The 19,077-nt window shown below is 34.3% G+C and overlaps 1 protein-coding gene across 4 annotated transcripts in view; it reads left to right on the forward strand.

The window, feature by feature from the left end:
- The first annotated feature begins 3,450 nt into the window (after window positions 1-3,450).
- The window catches only part of LOC132116043 (thiamin pyrophosphokinase 1-like), an 87,930-nt gene continuing 72,303 nt past the window's right edge, over window positions 3,451-19,077 (forward strand). For 2 of the 4 annotated variants that reach the window (XM_059524571.1, XM_059524568.1), the window contains exons 1-3: window positions 3,451-3,533; window positions 7,762-7,832; window positions 11,361-11,435. In XM_059524571.1, the coding sequence (XP_059380554.1) occupies window positions 7,793-7,832; window positions 11,361-11,435 (115 nt within the window). In that variant the 5' untranslated portion in view covers window positions 3,451-3,533; window positions 7,762-7,792. Of the gene's footprint in view, window positions 3,534-3,615; window positions 3,749-7,761; window positions 7,833-11,360; window positions 11,436-19,077 lie in introns of those variants that run through there. The other 2 variants (XM_059524569.1, XM_059524570.1) reach the window with 2 other exon arrangements.

The raw sequence follows: 19,077 nt of genomic DNA on the forward strand, positions 1-19,077 counted from the left end.
TATTCCCTCTCATTTTGCAATGCTTTAAAAGTTTAATATTGTTTGTCTGGCAAAACTTTTATCTCAAAACAGTTTCAGGAGGCAGAGGTTGACCTCAGCTAACAGAGCCTTAAGCACTCTTATGAATACATTAATCAAACGCATAAGAGCTTGACTCACGTGGTTTTAGTTTATTTGCTGGTCATATATGGCTGATATGCACAATCATTCATTATGACTTTTTAATAAATTAGATAGTAATGCTAAACAAACATGTCATTCTAAACCCAAAAGAACTTTAATCATATCCTGGTATCATTAATATTTCATTTTTACAGAACACCATTGCATCTTATAGACTTTGCATGTATACATCTGAGAAAAACATAAAAATATCTTTTCTGAATCAGCTCAGGGATAAATACTCTGAGAAAAAAAAATACAGATGAAATCTCAAGTGACAAATGAGAGCTTTTAATAAATCATTAAATGGGGAAAACTGAGATGAAATATTGTTTGTATTTCTCTGAGAGTCTGTGGCCAGTCTACAAATTGGCTGACATGACTTTATGGTTGAGGCTTTTCACAATATGTGATGTGAAATTGGTGGCCTTGTCCTCACTGTGCGTTTTGTTTACATGCATTGTGCTTCAGGTCACTGAAGTAACAAGCTCAGAACATTCCTTTGAACTCTCTATTTCTAACATTTGACTTGACTTGTACACGTTTTTGAGCGTCATAACAAACGAAAAGGCTTTGGTTTGTCTCAGAGTGTAAGCAGTGAATGTTCAGAGGTGTTGGTGTCTGTGTGTGTGTGTGTGTGTGTGTTTGTATTCTTGTTTTTGTGACATATAAGGACACAACTCTGTATAATGACATGGGTATGACACAGGTATTACAAGGAGAAGGTGACTTATGAGGACATAACCCATGTCCCCATTTTCCAAAACGCTTATAAATCATACAGAATGAGTTTTTTTTTTTGAGAAAGTAAAAATGCAAGTTTCCTGTGAGGGTAGGGTTGGTGTAGGGCGATAGAATATACAGTTTCTACAGTATAAAAACCATTACGCCTATGGGATATCCCCACTTTTCACAAAAACAAACGTGTGTGTGTGTGTGTGTGTGTGTGTGTGTGTGTGTGTGTGTGTGTGTGTGTGTGTGTGTGTGTGTGTGTGTGTGTGTGTGTGTGTGAGATAAATAAATAAATAAATAAACAAATAACAATTTCTTGACAATTTATATTTCATATTAAATTGTTTAAAAAAATTAAAAAACAAATCTAATATTTTAGATCCCTTAACCCAACCCTATACCTAAATTTAAAAAATACTTTACTAACTATTTATAAGCAGCAAATTAGGAGTTTATTGAGGCAAACATTCTAGTTAATGGTGAGAACTTGTCTCTAAACTAAAGTGTGAACAATTCTTTTATTATTTAATTAAATTAAAAAAGTAAAAAGACTGAAAAGGTTGAAAGACTGAAACAGTATTTTTGTGTAACATATAGTCCAGTCATCTTTGTTTTATTTACAACTTTTCAACCACCATGTTCTTAATTATCTAATGCACAATTCCTAATTATCTTGAAATATGTATTTTAGTTCATGCTGACATTTGCAAAATAAACATTTACTTAAGTTAGAACTATAATTTTTATTGCACAGTAAAGAAACAAAGAACCAGAAAGGATCATATATAAATATATTTGAGTGATTTTAACACCATACCTTCATATAGTTTATTTAATCTAATATTCTAGTAAATTCAAATCTGGTTATTTCTTGATTTAATGTTAGAGAAAAGAAACGTAGGAATTCACCTCAAATCAACTTTGAACTTTTTTTCACAAGACACAAGACTAATGATTAAACAAAGATTAAACAAACAATTTTCGGTTGCACTTTATTTTACAGTATGTGTACTTACATGTACTTATAGTGTACTTACAGTGTATTTATCTAAGAAAGTTCTGGTAATACAAGGTAGCTACATGGGGTAGGGTTAGGTTTAGGGGTAGGTTCAGGGTTAGTACCTAGTTATAACATAGTTATTATAATTACTATAATAAGTACATATTATGTACATGGGGAACAGGCCTGTAAAATAAAGTGCTACCCAATATTCTGTGTTTTAAATGCACAAATCAATTGCATGTTTTAAGCTTATCAAAAATTTTATTAAAATATAAAAATGTATTTATTAAATGAACCTCATGCAAAAATTGTGAAAGCTGCAAGAAAAGTTTATGGCTTTGTTATTAGCCTTTTATCTGAAACCGATGCTTGTTGAACAAAGTCATGCTTTTATCTTCTTTGTAATTAGCTTTATCTGGAAGGCACTGCCCAGAGAAACCAGTGGCAAATTGAGGGCAGGTGTTGAAGATAAAGGATTTGATGTTATCAATTATCAAAAACACACAATACAGAATGACATGGAAAATTCACGCACAGTGTTCAAATAAGTAAATAGTCAAAAATGGCCACATTATATTTCCCAGTGGCCAGTGCAGTTGATTGAGCATTGTCATAAAGTTTCCGGAGGCTACTGTTAAAAAGTTAGAAGAGTTTGTCAATGATACTGGACTTTTACAATTGTTCCAAAAGTGAGAAATTAACTTGAACGTTCTGCTTTCTCAATCAAGTATTAGAGACACACACACACAAACACAAAACTCCTCCTATTAGATTTCTTCAACTCCAATAATCTGGTTATGTTTATCTGTTTCTTGCCAGGCAGGATGTATCAATGTGTACGAAATGGCAGGCGACTCCGAGGATACAAGCTTGTGCTTTTCTCTCTGGTTTGTCTCAGGAAATCGGCCTTATCAGTCTTGCTCAAGCTGCTATACAGCAGAATAATTTTACAGCTGACTGAATAAGCCTTGGCGACCCTGGATTGTGTGCTGTGCAGGCAAAATTTAACCTTGGTGTCCCTTATCAAATTAGAACTGCCTTTTGTTTACCACCAGCTGACAGAAAGCTATATTTGTGATAGGTCTTTTCTCTGGGTGAGGCCAAGTGGCAGCCGAGACGCTGATGGATAATTTATGATTTATGTATATGTGGGTAAACGCACCGCTATTTGTACAGTGCTGACATGAAACCAGGCTCTAGAGACCATGAGCATATGTTTGATAAATAAAGTATGTTATACTAAAGGTATGAGTGCTGTGTGGAGGTCATGTTATAAATCATTCTAAAACAGATCATTCTGATAGTGTGTACAGACGTGTAGTCTTGTATGAGTTGCATTGGACACTGCATTGGCATTGGATTTTATATATATATATATATATATATATATATATATTATATAATATTATATATATATATAATATATAATATATATATATATATATATATATATATATCTGTCTGTCAGTCTGTCTGTCTGCCTGAATGGAATCAGTGCAAGTGTACAGTGCACCTCTAGATGTCGCTGTGACCAACTTCACACGATTTTCTGGCTCTGAAGCGCTTGCTTGTCTTCGGCACTCGTTGACTACACAAATGTGGACTGGACCCATGCTGCTGGATATCCATTCACAGAGTGAGTACACTGGAAATACAGGCTGTGTCTCTTAACCTAGCAAGCTGACTACCTAGACAGCGTTTCGGGGAAATATTATCTGTATTCGGTGCCCAAAATATTGTCAACCCTAACGCCGAGCGCGCATACTGTACGCTCCCTAAAATGCTGTCTAGGTAGTCGCTATGTAGGTTTTGTAATACAGCCAAATGTCAAGTGTTCAGTAAGTGGTCGAGGTGGGTTCGCCGTACAGTAGCTGTATTTTGATGGCATGTTTTAGCTTAACATAACTTTTATGAACTAATAATTTGTCATGGGTCATTTCTTTAATCTTTGTGATGGAATAATATCTCTCACTTAGAAGTTTACTTTGAAATACTAACTAGAGTGTGAAATTCGGCCTGCAAAAGAATATGAAGCTGTTAAACATTAGAGTGAAATCGTGCCAGAGCTGAAAGCTGTAGATAAGGATGTTTGACTTTCATTAAAAACACGGTCTGTCTCTGAAGAATCACTCGCTGTGTGATTTACTTGTGCACGTTATGAGGGAGTTACTAAAGTTTGTAAACTGTAACTTGGGCACTCAACCTGAGAATGAACTATGGTTCTTCTTTAAAGTACAACCAGAGCTGATGTCAAAAAGAGAACTTCCCCAGACTAAGTCAGAGAGCCTTGAAATTTCAGTCAATAGAACTAATTACGAAAACACCCAGAGGGAACGAACTACACAACAAGGACCAAATTAATTAAAGACACAATGAAGGAAAGAAAGAACTTACTTTAGCCATTGACAAGGCTGATTATTTGTAACTGTACTGACTGTCTCGCAGGCCTTTTAAAGTCCAAAACTCACTCCCTCAATCCCATTCATTTACTGAGTTGTGAAGAAAGTAGCTGTGAGGTATTTACCTTCAGAATCACCTCTCGGTTGTGCTTTATGCATCTGCAACTTTATGATGGTAATTATAATGACTGCATGTATTTCATACATACCATTTTTTTTTACATAATTTAACATTCTCAAAAGCAGAATGATGCAGTGTTCATTTGTTAATATATATTCTGCTGTGAAAGTCTGGAGATAGTCACCATGATAAAAAAAAAAAGTTGTCATATATGCTGTCATAAGAGTATGCCGGTATCAAATTTTCCTGTTGCAGTTCATTGATAATGCTTTTATCTCAGTAAACGGTATTATCACAGTATTGAAATTTTGTTTTAAAAAAGTGGTCATAATACAGTATAACAGGTTAAATAATTTTTTTTTCTTATAACAAAAATAACTAAACATTTAAAATAATAAAGAAATACAGAAAAATATATAAAAATTAATTGTTTTACACATTAAAGTGCAAAAGAACTATAAAAACCAATAGGTATCACTTTACAATAAGACCTCATTAGTTAACCTTAGTTAATGCATTAACATTCAAGGCAAGGCAAGGCAAGTTTATTTATAGCACATTTCGTACACAATGGTAATTCAAAAAGAAAGTTAAAAAAAAAAAAAGTCATTAAGAAAAATAATCACAAAAATAAAACAAGCAATTTAAGCAATTTATATATAAATTGACTTAAAATTCATTTAAGACAGTTTAAAAATAGAAAATTATTTTACATAAAATACAGTGCAATACATAAACAATTATTTTAATCAGTTCAGACATAGTGGTCATTCAATAAATGCACAGCTAAACAATGAGCAATAGCTACATTTGATATAGATGTTATTAATCTTTGTTAAAAAATCTTAAGTCTTAGTTCATGTTAGCTCATTAAATAACACAGTTGCAACTTTCAATTTTAACAATGTGTTATTAAATATTAGAATACCTAAGATTAATGAATGTTGAACAACAATGAACAATAAAAGATCAAAACACTTTCAAACAATATCTAGAGCGTTTGTAGTCCAGATTTTAAAAAAAGCTGTATTTTGCAAAAATAGCTGAAAATTTGTTGAAAATATGTAAAGGAATTTGTTTCTTTATCGGAACAAATTTTGGAGAAATTTAGCTTTACATAACTTGCTCACCAATGGGTCCTCTGCAGTGAATGGGTGCCGTCAGAATGACAGTTCAAACAACTGATAAAAACATCACAACAAGCAAGAAATAATCAGCACAACTCCACTCCATCAATACATATCCTTTCGTGGAGCAAGTGATGTAATGGTAAATTTCAACAAATCTCTTTCTGAGGAAGAAACAAATTCATCTATATCTTGGATGGCCTGAGGATGAGTAATTGTTTATTTTTGAGTGAACTATACCTAGAAGCACCTGGTGCAGTCTGTTTTGACAGCACTCTACTTCCATCAATAGTGTTGTGGGTGTCAGGTTGGATTAGAGACTTTTAGTTGCTATGTTGATCCATTTTGGCAGAGTGTTAGGGAAACACCTCTCTACCTTCATTGATCTGTTGCTCTCAGCAGGATTGATCCAAGTAATGACATTTTGCACTGTCTGTTGAGTTAATAATTATATATTTATCTTGCATATAATTCTCAAATTGGTTTCTGCTCAACCATTGCTCTCATAAACAACCAGGATAAGATAACTGTTTCAAAACGAAATCAACAATCAATGTCTGGTCTTGAGGCTTGAAGCTTTTTAGCTTATGGTATAAATTACATGTTTGTCAAAACTTCAGCTGTTCTCTTGTGGAAAAGAAGTACCCTTCAGCATATTTTCAAAAAGAGTAAGTGAAAGTGAAGTGAAAATGTGAAAGTGAAAGTAATTATTACAGAAAGAATTGAACGTAATGTCTTCGGACACTCATATTAATTGCAATTAGATGACAATTTTAAATTAGTTGAATTTCGAGTGCTTGTTTGACCGAATTAAGTGCGACTTAAATACCTTTACATGTTATTTCATAACTTCTATTGTATTTGAAATATGGTTAAAGAGTCCTGACAAATTAAACAAATGAAACTAAAATCTACTTTAATTTCTATTGAATTTGTAAGTCATATATTTAAATATATTTCTAATTACACATTTATAATAATGAAGTTGTTTAAAGTTACATTTAAAGGTTACACTTTATTTTAAGGTGTCCGTGTTACAGTGTGATTATACATTCAAGTACTGAGTAATATTAATTAACTACATGTACTTACTATATGTTTCAGGTTAAGAGTAGGGTTTGGCTTAAGGCTACTTCCATTTAATTATGCATAATTATTTAGTTATCGTTATTATTATAATTTAATATATATTTTATTGTAATGTGTAACAAGGACACACTGAACATTAACATTTATGCATTAAGCAGACGCTTTTATCCAAAGCGACTTACAGTGCATTCAGGCTATAAATTTTTTTTTCACCAGTATGTGTGTTCCCTGGGAATTGAACCCACAACCTTTTTCTAATGCAATGCTCTATCACTGAGTCACAGAAACACATACACATTACACAGGACACCTTAAAATAAAGTGTTACCCATTTAAAATATGTAAACTTTAATATCAAACAGCACATAGTTAAAATTATAATCGTGCTTTACATGTGATATGTTAGTTAACTCATCAAAACAGTTACTTCTTTGAAGAATGAGAAAAGATTTTTAAACATTATGCAAAGTACTGTATAGTAAAACGTTTAATTTAACATTATTTCAATATGCAAATATTTTACAAATGTGCACTTAAGTGTTTTAAAATCCGTTCTGAAAGTGTATTATCTTTAAGTTCACTTAACTGGTCTTTTATTGCATTAATATTATATCGTATTATCTGCAAGTAGATAGAAAAAAATGGTGTAGTTCATTTAGAAATTGCTAGTAAATTTAAAATATAATAAAAAAAATTACATTTAAAAAATACACTCGCAAATGTGTGCGGTTGTCTTTTCTTTATTTAAGTGGGAACCTATAAGGTTCTTGGGATGAATAAACTGAGTAAAAGTAGGACTGGAGAGCCTAAAGTAAACTAGTTACATATTACAGGGGCAGAGCATAGATAAGTCATATAGGAAAAGTGAGTTCATAGGACAAAGAGTTCACGTAGACAAGGTGGTGAGTGATCTGATCTTCTTAATAGCTGAGCATTTCTATGATTTTTGTAATGTGTTTTAAATACTTTAAATGGTTTTTAGTTTTCAGTGCATTTCTTTATCTGTCATAATGGAAACCTGTTGTTTTGATTAGAAAATCTAATTTGTCAGATATTCACTTTACAGGAACAAAGCCTTTTTTTTGCTGTCTTTTATTATTGTATGTTTTTCTTTATTTTCCTCTACAGTTGGTGAATCCAGCTTATTATAAACACGACCATGGATGAATTCGCTCCATTAGATTGCCTTTTGCCTTCAGGTATTTATTCATTGTAAACTCATTTAAAAGTCTGAATGCATTTATTCTCGCCCATGCATGCATTTACACTTTGTCCCGAAGAACATAAACATAGTTAATAAATGTATCACAGTGCAACACAGTTACACTTCAAATGCTTTAAATTGGCCACTTTGCATGTTCACAGTTATTATAAGGTGCTATATGTCTTACGCATTCCAAGCTCATTTAACGGAAAATCTTTTATTTTCAGTGTTTTTAATTCACAACAGCTAAGCATAAGATTTAAAATGGTTTACTATTTCCCTAATTTCGGTGTTTCTTATGCCCCTCCACACCTCCACATTCAGGTGTAATTATTTGTTTAATCATTTACTCAGTTTGCACAGATGAGACTACACAAACTCGGGAAAATTGATGATATCAAATGTCTGTTTTGCATATTTTACACACATTTTTATTCGATCTCTATATATAGTTTCGGCTCTTTTAATATATTTCCTTAAAACTTTGCTGTTTAGTTAAGCAAAAAAAAAACAGGAACTATTAAAACCAGCCAGATTAACATGCTACTTTATTTCAAAACTCAGGCAATGCTGGGTCTGGTAGTTTAGTATTTTGTTTTTTAACAGGATGGTAGAAGCAATTTGGTAATCAGCTAATGAGCAAAGTCAAGTTTACTTTCTGCAAAAATGGATAACAGCCCTCCATGCAATAACTGGACAAAAAAGACCCATTTATAAAAATCTGACTGAAGTCTACAGCAAAATAACAGATGTGTTTTTAATTTTTTTGCTCCAAATTATATCCCTGTCTGGGAATGGTGCCCCATAAATACATGACCAGAAAGTATGTAATCAGGCTCTAATGATTGGCCAAGAATTGCAGCCATGCTTTCAATGTGTCTGAGATTGCCAGTGGTCATTACAGTAATGAATGCATTCTCAACGACTGACATATCAACTTTTGTCTTGCTGTTAGCTTCCCTGCAAATTTGCACCGGTAAGATGGTAAAGAAGGTTCACAAGCCGACCACTAAATGGCTGTATACCACTTTTGCTATGTACTTCCAAAACTAATTTATTTACTAATGTAATATCTATATTAAAATAATATGAAGTTTCTTCTGTCGCAAAGATAAATATTTTGTGTGTGTAAACATATTTTGGCATATTTCTGATTCTTGTTCTGATTGGTATTTTGAATTAGCTTCCATTTTTATATTTTAAGTTTAAGCTTGTTTTAGTAATATTATAATTATTAGATGAAACAACAACAATCCAGTAGTGGAGTAAAAAAAGCCCTAAGATTGCATACATTATTATATGTAATATGTAGTGTAATGTGATGAAATAATTATATGTAGTAATTATTTTGCCATGATTGCAAGATCAGTTTTTTTAATCACAGTTTCAACTTAAACATTTTTTTCTTGCATTTACTGTAGAGCTATACTGTAGAACTAGTGTTAGAGTGCTTGCTGTACCTATTTTTTTATAAAATTGTCCCGTAAGGTCTACATACTCAAGAGAATTCAAGACAAAAGACTCTATTCCCTGGAATAGATGGACTCGTGAACATACGCTTCTCTGAAATGTTCAATATAGCCCTTCTGTAAAATGAAGACTGAAGACATGACCCAGATTTTTAACCTTGTCCAAAAATACGCCATTCTCGATTCTCATGTCTCCACATGTGCTTTCAATCCTTTAATTCATACACATTCAATAAATGTATATTTAATAGAAGGCTTTTCAGAAGAAGAAATTGCGTTTCATGTCCTACTCATTCCAATTTGTAAACTAATCAAACCCAGCTTGTGTATGTGTTGAATTGCAAATTTGTTGTATCCTAATGAACTCTCATTAGCTCTCAGCTTATTTGGCATATGATAATTTCTGTGTATTTCAATTTATAATTCCCAAAGAAAATATTCAAATGCGGAAAATGTCCTTGGTGCTCTACTTAAAGTTTGTTCTGTCAAAAATGTAATTTACCAGAAGATGAGATCTGAAATGTGAAAAACCAGTTTGGTATAACTGTTGCAAAATACAAATGTTGTTTCTTCTTGGAGTCGTCTACCTTTCGCCACTGTCAATGGTGTAGCGATAGCTCTCATTTATTTATACATTGTGTTTGCACTTCAGGACCTTGATATTTTCACAGTCTGTTCTGCAAGATGTCTTCTGTTCACAGCTGCATCAGGATACCTGTGACTAATATTCCGAGAGAGTTTTGACACGTAGGCTTTGTACTCATTATATTTGCTCAACCTGTGATGTTGGTTACTCTTTTTTTAACAATGTGCAAAAAATCAAAATGAAGTGGTTAAAAAAAAAATGCATTAATGCAGCTGTATGTCCTCAATGCTGCCAACATTTATTAGCCATGTAGAGATTTTGGGATGTTATTCAATTGTAGCACTGTGCTGAACAGAGAAGCGTCTGATTAGCTTCATGTTCAAATAACTGTAATTAAATGTGTGAGCAGCTTGGCTCTGAAATGTATCGCAATTAAATGTGTGAACGCATGCATATGGGACTGTTTGGAGCTCTGAGATGCCTTACAGAACATTATCTTGAAATATTAAAAACACTAAGTTATGGAGTAATCACATTTCGTTTTCTCCCATAGAGTTTTTCAGATTGTTTAGTTGGATCAGTATGTGACAGAACGTGTCTTATATGTTCCAATTTTGTTTTGTTTTTGTTTTTTTGGGAACTGTGGCTTAACGGTTTTTCGAATTTTTTATTGTACTGCCTCCAAAAAGTTTTTTTTTTTATTTAAAAATATAATAATATTAGGGTTAGTTTCAAACAACAACAAAAAAAGAAATATGAAATAATCTTTTGCTCTAAAAAAATTAAGTGAAAGATTTTTAATGATTTTTTTCATTACATTTGAGCACCTAATTTCTCATTACTGTCTTTTATTCCTTTATTTGATTAATTGATTGATTCATTCATTTAAATAAGAAAGATTTTTTTTTTAATTTTATAACATTTAAGCACCCCTTTTTTCATTACTTTATTTATTTATGTATTCATTCATTCATTCATTCATTTATCCAAGTGAATAAATAAATATGTAATTAAAATTAAAATGTGGTGGAGTGTTTTGCTGAATTAATTTTTTTAAATGTTCTTTACTGATTATTAATTGGTTTTCTGTAGAATAACCAAGAATAAAAGTGATCTTATATGTTAAATAATATCTGTAAAGCTGAAATTGCTTTGTTAATATTACACAGTTTACTTTACATTGCTGTACATAAAGTACACCTAGCCGTTGTAGAAAAACCATCAGAATTTGTTTAGGCAATTACCAAAAGCATTAGGCTCTATTATACGTTATTACTCTTGCCGTTTTCATTAGCTGCTTCTATTTAGAGCTGTATCTCACCAGATCAAACCAAATATGACAATGTGTTTTTCTCAGTTTCACACGGTAAATGGGAGGACTGAGACTACATCATAACCACAGGATGCTGTTGAAATATAGCTGCCCATTAATGTTCACTTTCTGTGTGTTTATCTGTTCTTTCACCAGGAAAACAGAAGATTTGCTTGGTTATCCTAAATCAGCCGATAGATGAGCGGTACTTTCATGTGTTGTGGAGTAAAGGTATTGATTTTATGATGAATATCACACATCAGCCTATGATTTGATGCTTGTCTGTACTTGTATGGATTGCTTGTGCAGTGGAAAATGGCTACATACCTGGCACAGAACTCTCTGGAAAAGGTCGGACAGGCCTAATTGATGATATATAGGCCACTGTATGCTATAAAGCCCCTATAACCCATAATGCATTAGTCATCCTTTCGGTTCCCCACTGGGTGAGCTATGATTACATAACTCTTCTGTTTTCTGTTTGTCTTTATAGTGCTGTGTGCTTTCAGGTACCTTTATTTGTTGATCCCAACCAGTTTTCAATTGCAGCCTGAATAACAGCACTTGTAGAATTGTAGATCATGTTTAGTTAAAGGTTGTGTCTCAAATGATGCAATGTAGTACACACTACGCAGTCAGGACCATGATTGTCAGTGTGCACCAGTATAGTTATTGTTGTAGGCAGGGGCGGACTGGCCATCGGGAGCACCGGGACATTTCCCGGTGGCCTGACGGTCATTCTGGCCTGCCGCCTGACGCTGTGCAGTCGATCAGCCTGACGTGCAATAGGCTGTTATGCAACTGCGAATTAATTTATGGTCTTATGAATCTACGAATCAGGCGATCGCGGAGTGAAAATGACACCTCCACATGACCAAACATCAGTGAAGCACTGCCTAATTGGCAGGCTTTATCTTAGAAAATCGCGCAAAAAAAATGGAGCGTAAACGCAAAGGAGGAGCAGAGAGGGAACGTATGAAAAGGAGAAAAGCCCTGGCCACAGACACAGCAAATTGCTGCAAAATCCCAGCCATGTTCGCCAGTAAGGGAGCAGGTCGGTCAGAATTACATTTATATTTAGCTACTAGGGATGGGACAGTTTACTGAAAAATCCGAACCGTTCAGTTCACCACACACGGTTCGGCACGCGCTGGGACCGCTGTTCAACTTAAATCTGACAAAGCATCTGTAATATGGTTTACTATAAATAACACGTAAAACAAACAGGGTTCAGATAATATATGTTTCTGCTGATGGAAGCGCATTCTCGATTCCCAGACATTACAACAATAGCGTTGAAAGAAAAAAAAAAAAACTGGACAAACCATTCACTCTTGTTCAATACTAATACGAACACTGTATCAGTACATCCTCTTAAAGTCTTTATATTAATCAAACAGAAACAACCAAGAAATAACTCACTCCTCTTGATTAAAAAGCTTTTTTTTTTACTTTATTAAAGAATAATCTTTAATTTATAGTCCAAAATGCAATGCTGTTTTATATTTGATTACTTTAATTTCTGTACCTAAAATCTAATGCAAGACCTACCTAAAAAACCCTGAAAGTCAGTTTATTTTAATTTGTATCTTTACTCTGTTGTATTTATTTGTGCTGTTGCTTGTAGTTAGAATATTCTTAATATATATATAGCACACGTACCGAAACCGTGACTCTAAAACCGTGAAACAAACAGAACTGTGAAAAAGTTGAACTGTTACACACTAATATTTACATAATCATTTGGCAGACGGACGCTTTCATTCAAAGCGACTTACAATAGATAAAATCTATTTAAAAAAAAAAAAATATATATATATATATATATATATATATATATAACTAAACATGCTGGCTATACTCTTAGAACAATATGTGCTTTTATGATTTATAAGGTCATCAGTAGTAGGACTGTGATCATTGGAACATACAGTTGATGGCTGCATAATTAATATAGATTATTGAAAGTGCTTATTTGCATAGAAACTCAATGTGCAGAGTGAGAGAGAGGGGGATTAAGGAAAGATAATAGAGACAGTGTATGCCTTGATACTTTGATTTATTTTTCTAAGTATAACCCAATTCAAACAACTGAAAGAGCCAAAGAGTTTATCAGTCTGGTGGACACATGAATTGGGTGGTGGTGACTGCCGCAACAGAGGTGGCCTGGGGTGGAGTCAAATTCCCGGCCTGATTTACTGTCCCAGTCCGCCACTGGTTGTAGGAGCCACTACTATGTTTGACGTTCCAAAAGAGGACACAACTATAAATCAGTGGTTAAGTTGTATTTACAACACTGTTCCAGGACAGTTCAAACCAAATATCCGTGTGAGTGCAATGCATTGGACCGTTTCCTGAACCTACAATGCCAGTTGTTCTGACTCACAAACTGTATTTATGTTTTCAAATTTAAAGGGGACCTATTATGCCCCTTTTCACAAGATGTAAAATAAGTCTTTGATGTCCCCAGAGTGTGTATGTGAAGTTTTAACTCAAAATTCTTTACAGATAATTTTTTATAGCTCGTTAAAATTGCCATTTTTAGGGTATGTTACATTTCATTTCTTCCCCTTTAAATGCAAATGAGCTGGCGCTCTGCGGAAGAGGGCGGGGCTTTAAGAGCTCAAGCATCCAGCAATACTGCTATCCTTTGCGAATAAACACTCCACTATTTGTACAAGCCTTTTATCTTTACAGAAAACGCACTCGGTTTAAAAGTTAGTCCTCTACTGTGCCTAAAAAATGCACTTTATGAATTACACAGAAGGAGCACAGCACGATAAAAAATAACTCATGTTGCCATCGCATGCTATTACAAACTTTATAAGCCCCACTTGTGATTATGAGCCCAACTAATTCCAGCTGTCAGCTTCACATTGCTTTTATATGCAATTTTAACTCCCACTTTCCTGTTCATGTTCATTTTGGTAGCACGTGAAGGCAGCATCAGTTAAAACAGACAATGGTAGCTTTAGCAACATTAGCCTTACAGAGTGCCAAGTAGGTCTATTAGAAAGGCAATTTGGAAAACTAACACGTGATACCTACGTCTTCATCCTTCAGGGGAAACTTTTGTGCAAAAACTGCTTTACACTGACCCTCATTCCCAAAGCAGTCCAGTGTAAATAATTCGCGTAGACATAAATGAATTTCAATCAAGTTTGGGGGAGCATCTTCTTCAAAAGCAAAATTAATCCACCTCGTCTTCAGCAGCTCAGATTTCTGGAGTAAATGGAGAGAGCTATGTGGATTCATACATCCAACTACAGAACACCTGAAATGCTTGGGAGACATTCTAGAAAAAACGAGTGGGTGGAATTTTATAATTATAGGGTGATTGTGTACACACACTGCCAACACACATTTATGTCCAAGCAACATGTGAAAGTGAATTTTGCATAATGATGAGCTTTGTAAAAATCAACGTGTTTCAGAAGGCCAGGCATAGAGGAGAAACAATAATGTACAGTATGTGGAAAATAATGTTTGTTTAATTTTTTTTAATTGCATTACACCAAATACATAAAACAATATTCTTTTTCGTCATATGGAACTTTAACTAAAATGAAAAATATTTTAAAAAAAAATTTGTTAATTGAAATTAAACTGAAGTGAAATAAAATATAACTATTCAATCTTAAAAGAACACCGTGGCGGGTAAATAAAAATAGCATACTGTTTCACCCGGCCGGTGGACAAAAAAGTTAATTTCCATCCCTGGTGTGTGTACAACACGCAATAAAGTGTAATATCTTCCGAAGCAGCTCTGTGGAGAAAGGCAGTGTAAACCGGGCTCAAAACGCCAGCATTTTTCCCAGTACAGTGTTTGCAGCTGAAGTTAGTGCCGCTGGCGGAGTGATATATTTGTTGGTTATTTACAGTACGTTTTATAGTACATGCTCATGATATACAAGATCGCGTGAAGAGTTGAATTTGTTATCGCGCACAAATTTCCACATACTGTCACGTCTCTGTCAAACCCCTGTAAGTTCATTTTCCTCCAGCATTCTGCAACATTTTAGATTAAATGGACAGTTTGTGTTTATCTTATTGTTTTTAATGGCATAATAAGCAAACTAACAAACAGTATTATCGGTCGCGTGTCTAATAACTGCTGTCTGGGGGATGCATTTTATTTCCAATCCTCAAGTACTATTTCAGAAGTTAGCTCTGTGGCTAGTAAGTTGTGAAGCTGTTCATTTTTGTTTGTAGAAACAACATTGTATCGCTACACATGTTTGACAGCTCTAGCGTGACGAGACGCGTAAAAACTATGTATTAAAAATGCAGTGCGTTAGTTTGTCGATGGTGTAAAAGTTTGTGAGCCGAGATTTCTTTCAGTGATACAGTGTTGAACAGGGGACTTTTTTTCCCCGCGTGTTCCATCAACCACAAAAAAAAAAACATATATATTGGTGAATCCTTTACTTTGGAATTAAATACAACATTATTAATGCGGACGGAAACTGTTTAGAATATCGCTAAAATGTTTCTGTGCATTAAAAAAGTTCAGTGCAGTGTATCTTCCGGTTGGGCTAAGGAGTTGAGAGAATGAGCTACTTCAGCAAGAGTCGGCTGTTTCAAAACCTAGTAAGCTGCCTAAGCAGCATTTTTGAGAAATCTCATTGAGAGAGAATTTCATTGAGACTTGAGATTAAATAAACTGCTTAAGTATTGTTGATCTTGTAATATTAATTTTCACATTCAGTTACACATTGTCAGTTAAAAACAAGAAAGTGCCTGGTAAAAACATTGAGTGGCTGGTAGATTTTGAAAGCCACAGTAGCTGGTGTACAAAAAAGTTAATTTCCATCCCTGATATATATATATAGGCAGATTGTGTTTTAGAGATGTCTGTCAATTAAAAATGTAATTAAATTAATTCAGTGATTTCTTTTACTGTAAAACATCTCAAGATAATTCATTACATTAGATATTACGTCAGTGAGGCGGATGACTAAATAATTTAAAAACATTCTTTTTTTTTCTTCTACCAAAGGTTTAAGGGCATGAGTAATTGAATTAATTTTCCTATTGCATTATGTTTTCATAATTAATTGGACTAAATTCGTCCGTTAATTTGATTGCCCTAGTTTGTTTCTTTGAAGGATTTTTAGGACTATCAAAGCGCTTTCAGTCAAGAAAATACTATTTTTTATTCATCATATGCATTTTGGTGTTTAATATAGACTCTTCCCTTCAAATGGTTGCCACTTTGTTTTATGCATGGCGAGAGTTTGTATACTATATTGCTCCAGCTTTTGTTGTTTTCAGAAGTTGAACTCATTTAAAAACTCTTGATCATGTAATTCCTCTGCCCTTGCATCAGAGATACTGTGCATTTTTCATGCGGCTTTGCTCTGGAGGCAGAGCAGGTGGGCGACGAGTGTGTTGCTGGGAGCAGGGTGAACATATCCAGATGGTTTTCCTTGAGGGACCGGGGCTGGGTGCTCCACCCCTCCTCCAGTGAGCCTCAGAAGTGCAGTCCTATGGGCCCGTGGCACCACCAGTGCTCTGTAGGACTGGATGATCAAAGACGGCTCTTTGCAGATACCATCACATTTTTGGATGCTTTTCAAAAGTTCACTTCTTTCTTATTCCAGTTGCATGCTTAGTACTGAATTTAAACCGCAAACACTTTGTGTGTCTCAACCACTGAGGAAGTGACGTACTAGTGGGTTAGAAAATGCATGCTATGGGCCTTAAACAATAGCTGCCAAGCTTGATTTGAAACTAACAAACACAAGGCTGAAATAAATGGAAATGCCGTTTATTCATTATGTTGTTATTTAGTACCTGTTATACTTCTGCGTCAAATTAAATATGGCAGCTACTTTCAATGGGTCTATTTCTGTTTTTTACACTACTGTTCAAAAGGTTAGGGTGCTTAAAAAATAGCTACGTTTGTTTTAGAAAAAAAATACTGTAAAAACAGTAATAAAAGTAACCGTTTTCTGTTTTAATATATATATATATTAGGGGTGTAACGGTTCACAAAATTCACAGTTCGGTTCGATACAATACACTGGTGTCACGGTTCGGTTCGGTACGGTTCGGTACGTTTTAGATACAGCAAAAAGAAAAAATTGGCAGATAAATTTCCTTGATTTTTAAAAAATGTTTTATTTATTAAAACTAACAAAGTATGTTTTTTTTTTTTTACATTGAACAATGATGGAGCTATTCTTTACCCATCTTCTATGGTGTTTTCTTAGCAGCATACTGTATAAAACAAAAACAGCTCCTTATAAAAAAAAAAATGAAAATGTTATATTAGTTATGAACAAATACAAAGATGTAACTTTTTATATGGAACTCTATAACTCTTTATATTGAGTGTGTTTTTACTCAATTGGTTCTCTATAGGGGCTTATGTTTTTTGGAACAAAGCAGGAATTACGGTCTGTCTGAAATGGGCTCGTGAAGGAATATTGTAACGGGGCTCAATTACATTAAGCATGTTCTTAAAACCTACGTTTTCCACTACAGAGTAAGGCGCTCGCTCACTCAGTACGCGCTGAAGGCTCGTTGCAAAATGGCTAATGCGTTTAACAGACCAGAAATAGAAGATCCTCCAATAACCAACAGGTCTGGTGTTTGAGTGCACTTTGGATTCCCTGTAAGCTATAATGGTGATGATAGAATGAATGGTAAATAGTAAGGTCTCATATCCGCGGCTATAACGTAAATGTAGCCTACCAAACGCCGTGGTGATGTCTTTTGCCCTGTTTGAATCCGTTGGAAATGTCTGTCTAAATGCTGCAGGGATAGTTTTCATGCGTGTATGTTTCTCCTTTTTTCCGTCTTTTCCCAGATACTGACACGCTAAGGTGATGTCGGCGTAAATGAGTTGACATGTTTCAAGTAATCCCGCTGGTGTTTTTTTTTTTTTTTTTGTATTCCCGCTGGTGTAGGCTACCCTAGATGCGACATATCGTTGTTTTTTTATCCACCACTCTCTTGCCATCACCATTATAGCTTACAGGGAATCCAAAGTGCACCCAAACACCAGACCTGTTGGTTATTGGAGGATCTTCTATTTCTGGTCTGTTAAATGCATTGGCCATTTTGCAACGAACCTTCAGCGCGTACTGAGTGAGCGAGCGCCTGACTGGGTAGCCTAACATAAACATATAAGTTGGTGTTTTTTTCTTCTTCGGGGGTGTCAGGGGCGTTGCCTGTAACGTCGTTTGGGTTATTGGGCTACCTTGTTGAACGCATATCATTATATTTCACAATTTTTTTTATTTTCCAAATATAATTAATTAGTCCAACGAACCGTTCGGTCCATAATGCGTACCGCGTACCGAACTGAAAGCCTCGTACCGAACGGTTCAATACGAATACGCGTATCGTTACACCCCTAATATATATATATATATATATATATATATATATATATATATATATATATATATATATATATATATATGACGCAGAAGTATATACACGGGTGCTGTCATATAATTAGAATATCATCAAAAAGTTGATTTATTTAACCTATCAAAAAGTGAAACTTGTATATTATATTCATTCATTACACACAGAGTGATATATTTCAAATATTTATTTCTTTTAATTTTGATGATTATAACTGACAACTAAGGAAAATCCCAAATTCAGTATCTCAGAAAATTTGAATATTGTGAAAATGTTCAATATTGAAGACACCTGGTGCCACACTCTAATCAGCTAATTAACTCAAAACACCTGCAAAGGCCTTTAAATGGTCTCTCAGTCTAGTTCCGTAGGCTACACAATCATGGGGAAGACTGCTGACTTGACAGTTGTCCAAAAGACGACCATTGACACCTTGCACAAGGAGGGAAAGACACAAAAGGTCACTGCTAAAGAGGCTGGCTGTTCACAGAGC

The sequence above is a fragment of the Carassius carassius genome, chromosome 35 (genome assembly GCF_963082965.1).
Source record: "Carassius carassius chromosome 35, fCarCar2.1, whole genome shotgun sequence".
NCBI classification, from domain to species: Eukaryota; Metazoa; Chordata; class Actinopteri; order Cypriniformes; family Cyprinidae; genus Carassius; species Carassius carassius.